Source organism: Trachymyrmex cornetzi, unplaced genomic scaffold (assembly GCF_001594075.2).
Source record: "Trachymyrmex cornetzi isolate Tcor2-1 unplaced genomic scaffold, Tcor1.1 scaffold468, whole genome shotgun sequence".
Lineage (NCBI taxonomy): Eukaryota > Metazoa > Arthropoda > Insecta > Hymenoptera > Formicidae > Trachymyrmex > Trachymyrmex cornetzi.
In genome coordinates, this window is record NW_017299487.1 from 1 (window position 1) to 4,276 (window position 4,276).

The 4,276-nt window shown below is 43.0% G+C and overlaps 2 protein-coding genes across 2 annotated transcripts; both read left to right on the top strand.

Annotated features, from left to right (window-relative positions):
- Window positions 1–80: 80 nt before the first annotated feature.
- LOC108764925 (uncharacterized) lies at window positions 81–1,094 on the top strand. The gene has a single exon (XM_018513332.1). It carries the CDS (start codon window positions 81–83, stop codon window positions 1,092–1,094), a length of 1,014 nt encoding a protein of 337 aa, XP_018368834.1.
- Window positions 1,095–1,190: 96 nt separating this feature from the next.
- On the top strand, window positions 1,191–2,624 carry LOC108764926 (uncharacterized). The gene has a single exon (XM_018513333.1). It carries the CDS (start codon window positions 1,191–1,193, stop codon window positions 2,622–2,624), a length of 1,434 nt encoding a protein of 477 aa, XP_018368835.1.
- The last annotated feature ends 1,652 nt before the right edge of the window (window positions 2,625–4,276 follow it).

A 4,276-nucleotide genomic window follows, 5' to 3' on the forward strand; every position in this document is an offset into this window, starting at 1 on the left:
CGCGATTCAAGGTAATCTAACCGATATTCTTTTGCGATATCGCATGTACAAGGTAGCGCTAACATGGTGACATTAAACAAATGTATCGGAAAATAATCGTGCATGAAAATGATCGAGATTGTCAGCGAATATTGTGGAGATTCTCGACAAGTGAACCGATTCAGGAATTCAGACTCAATACCGTCACGTATGGCGAAACCAGCTCGGCGTACCTAGCGTTGAGATGCATACGCGTACTCGCGAAAGAGTCAGAACACGAATTTCCGTTAGTATCACGAATGTTATCGGAGCAAACTTACGTCGACGATATTTTAGCAGGCGCGGATAGTCCCGACGAAGCCGCGTTATTACAGGAACAGATTACCACAACACTCAAGACAGGCGGATTCGAGACGCACAAATGGTGTTCCAACAACAAAGAGGTTCTAGCCAAGATACCACACAAGTCGAGGGAAGAGAAGCACCGTCACATGGACACAAGCGAAACGATCAAGACATTGGGGCTCATATGGAACCCAGACAACGACCAATTCCAATTTCATGTACATGGACATGAAGAAGTAGCCACGAAGCGAGAGATTTTGTCGGCGATAAGCAAAATCTTCGATCCGATCGGATTGATCGGACCAGTATTAACAGCGGCCAAGATTATCATGCAGGAGACTTGGCGAACAGGATGTCAATGGGATGAATCACTGCCAGAAGCACTCGAGAAAAAATGGAAGCAATTTCGTCAGGATCTGGCCGCCGCAAAGACGTTATACATTCCAAGACGTGCAATCGCTTTCGAACATATAAGAAGAATAGGCCTACAAGGATTTTGCGATGCGTCTGAGCACGCTTATGGAGCATGCCTGTACCTTCAGGTCGAGGATAGGGACGGCGTACATGCAGCTAGGTTGCTGTGCTCAAAGTCAAGGATAGCGCCACTCAGACGCATCTCCATTCCTAGATTGGAACTATGCGGAGCAGTTCTGCTAGCCCGATTGATGTTCAACGTTCAACGAGCCTTGCAAATACAATTCGACGATGTGCAAGCATGGTCCGATTCTCAGGTCGCACTATGTTGGATTCGTGGGGATCCCTCAAGATGAAAAGGTTTCGTAGCTAATCGCGTCAACAAAATCATCGAACTATTACCCGCAGAACATTGGAATCATGTGAAAGGAACGGAGAATCCTGCAGATATGATGTCGCGTGGAACGACTTTACAACAACTGAAGGAATCTGAGCTCTGGTGGTCCGGTCCACCATGGATGAGAGGAAAAGCGGCGAGCATCAAGGACAATGAGGACTGCGAGCAAATAGAAGAAATTACCAAAGAAGTTGAAAAAGAGGCGCAGGCATCCAAAATGGCTTGCAACCTAGTCAGCAGGAAGAATTCCGTACTACAAGAATTAATAAACAAGTTCTCCTCGATAACCAAGATGGAACGAGTATTGGCACACTGCATTCGATTCACGAGGAATCTTCGCAAATTCACAGGAGAACGAAAAACATTGAGCCTATCCGCCAGTGAGGTGAACGAAGCACACCTCCTCCTGATACGACATGTACAGGCGAGCGAGCTCGCCAACGAGATAGCAAACTTGAGAAAAAATCACGAGTTGAACGCCAGCAGCAAGATTCTCCAATTACAGCCTTTTTTAGACAAGCAGGGCATCCTTAGGGTGGGAGGCAGGTTGCACCATACACCTTGGGAATTCGAACGAAAACACCCCATTATCCTGCCCGATCGAAACAGATTTTCAAGACTATTGTTCGTGAGGGAACATCAACGATTGTTGCACGCTGGTCAACAGCTGCTATTAGCATCTATAAGAGAGAAATATTGGCCTCTTAGAGGACGAGATTTAGCCAGACGCACATGCCGCGAATGCGTACGATGTTTCCGAGCACAACCGCCAGCAATGCATCAGATCATGGGATCTCTGCCCCGTGATAGGGTCAATCCGGATCGCGCATTTGCCATAGTGGGTATTGACTTCGCTGGCCCAATTGCGACTCTGATCAGCAAAGGTCGAGGCAGAAGGACCCACAAATCATACATCGCGTTATTCATTTGCCTATCCACTCGAGCTATCCACCTAGAAGCCGCAAGTGAGCTCAGCACCGCGGCGTTCATAGCGACCTTAAAAAGATTTGTGGGAAGAAGAGGACGACCACTCAAAATCTACAGTGATAACGCGAAGAACTTTGTCGGTGCTAATAAGGAACTCCAGGAGTTACGCAAATTCGTTAATAATCAAGTCCAAGGAGGATTTGGCAATGAACTCGCCAATGAAGGCATAGAGTGGAGCTTTATACCACCTCACTCACCACACATGGGAGGTATCTGGGAAGCGGGCGTCAAGTCTTGTAAACACCATCTGAAAAGGGTGATGGGAAATTCGCATTTCACATTCGAGGAATTCACAACAGTACTTATCCAGATCGAGGCATGTGTCAACTCGAGGCCTTTATGCCCATTATCCGCAGATCCCTCTGACCTACAGCCTCTCACACCAGCGCACTTCATCGCAGGAGGACCACTGACCAGCCTTCTTGAAGCGAACATGATAGAGACCAAACTCAATCGCCTCAATCGATGGCAACTTGTGCAGCGTACCGTCCAGCATTTTTGAAAACGGTGGTCGACTGAATACATCGCCAATTTACAAAACCGAACGAAATGGAAAGGAAAACAACCCAATCTATAAATGAACGACTTAGTTTTGATACGAGACGACAATGCACCCCCATTGAAATGGAAATTAGGACGAGTAATCGAGCTACATCCCGGACACGACGGTTTCATCCGAGTGGTCACGATCCGTACAAGAAACGGGATCTACAAACGATCTGTAGTCAAACTATGCAAATTACCCGTCAACGAGGATGAGTAAATTAGCTTGCCTAATCGGTGGGCGGCTTATGTTGAGAGCTATACCGATCATCCACTCGACACGTGTGATTCGACGCAAGATAACTTATCGACTGCGTCGCCCAGCGAGCGACATCGCATTGATTAAGAGCGAACTATATATAGACAATCTATTGTAACGTATTCATTAAGTGTATACTGTAAGGGAATAAACTAAGCTTTATTCAGTGGAATCGAGTCTCCAGTTCAATTCGAAACATTGGTCCTTCGAGCCGGATAGGCTAAGGAAATCGTGAAATACAGTCCACAAGAAGCAAGGTCAAGGAATCGCGCACGACGCGCGAACAATCGCAAGTACACCGAAGTGAGGTTATACGCACACCGGCATGGGTGAGATAGAGAAACTTCACAAGAGACGAGGGGCAATCAAGGCCAAATTGACGAGACATGATCGTTTCATATTGAAACTGTTTTGGAAAATGTTTCGAACATTTGTTGTTTATTAAACACCAATCTCCACATGGCCCATGAATCATATGTTTCATTACAACTTTATGTAAATTTTCATTTTCATCAGGATTAGGAATTTCTGCTGAAATAAATCTATCCACTGCTTCAGGATTTAATATCTAATAATTTTGTTTCAAAGTAACTAACAAATGTATGTGTGGCAATCCACATTTTTGAAATTCTATCACATAAACATATGCGAGAACTTCTCCAAAAAATTTTTGTCTAACGATAATATCAATCAAATAATCTTTTTTTATATTAATTACACGAGCACAGATATCTGATCTATCCGCAGGTTGTTGATTTGGAAGTAAATTTTCTCTAATTTTGTGAGAGGTTGTTTTTATTATTTACATGTAAGATTTTTATGTTCATAGGTATAGACAAGCAGACATAAATGTCACTATGATTCATAGACCAATAGGAAACGATCTTAAGTTTGGTAGATGGCGGTACGAGACGTGACTCTAAACGCGCCAATTTGGATTGAAAGTCATAGTAATAAATAGATCTGGTTTTCCATTTTCTAACAATAGCCATCGCATCTTGATAATGCTGCAACATATTACGAGGTGAACCTACAAACGTCGATGGAAGTATAATCATTTTTCCTATATGAGCATCATTATTATTAGCAGCGTTTGCCAAATAATCAATTAATCCTTGATAACTTTCAGCTCGTAATTATTTTTGATTTTGTTTGCAATAATTAATTCTATCTTTTTCAATTTTAACATAATTTTCTACAAGCCATTGTTGAAATTTGCCCAAAATAAAAATATTAAAATCATCACGTATAGCTATTCGATATTTCACGTAAGCAGATCTACTAACTCGTTTGTTACTATTTTTACATAAATCATAAATTACCATGCTAACCTTGATTACCATATAGATAAT

Excerpts from the sequence above, each read along its gene's own strand:
- LOC108764925 (XM_018513332.1), top strand. The coding sequence starts at position 81 with ATGTATCGGAAAATAATCGTGCATGAAAATGATCGAGATTGTCAGCGA.
- LOC108764926 (XM_018513333.1), top strand. The coding sequence starts at position 1,191 with ATGTCGCGTGGAACGACTTTACAACAACTGAAGGAATCTGAGCTCTGG.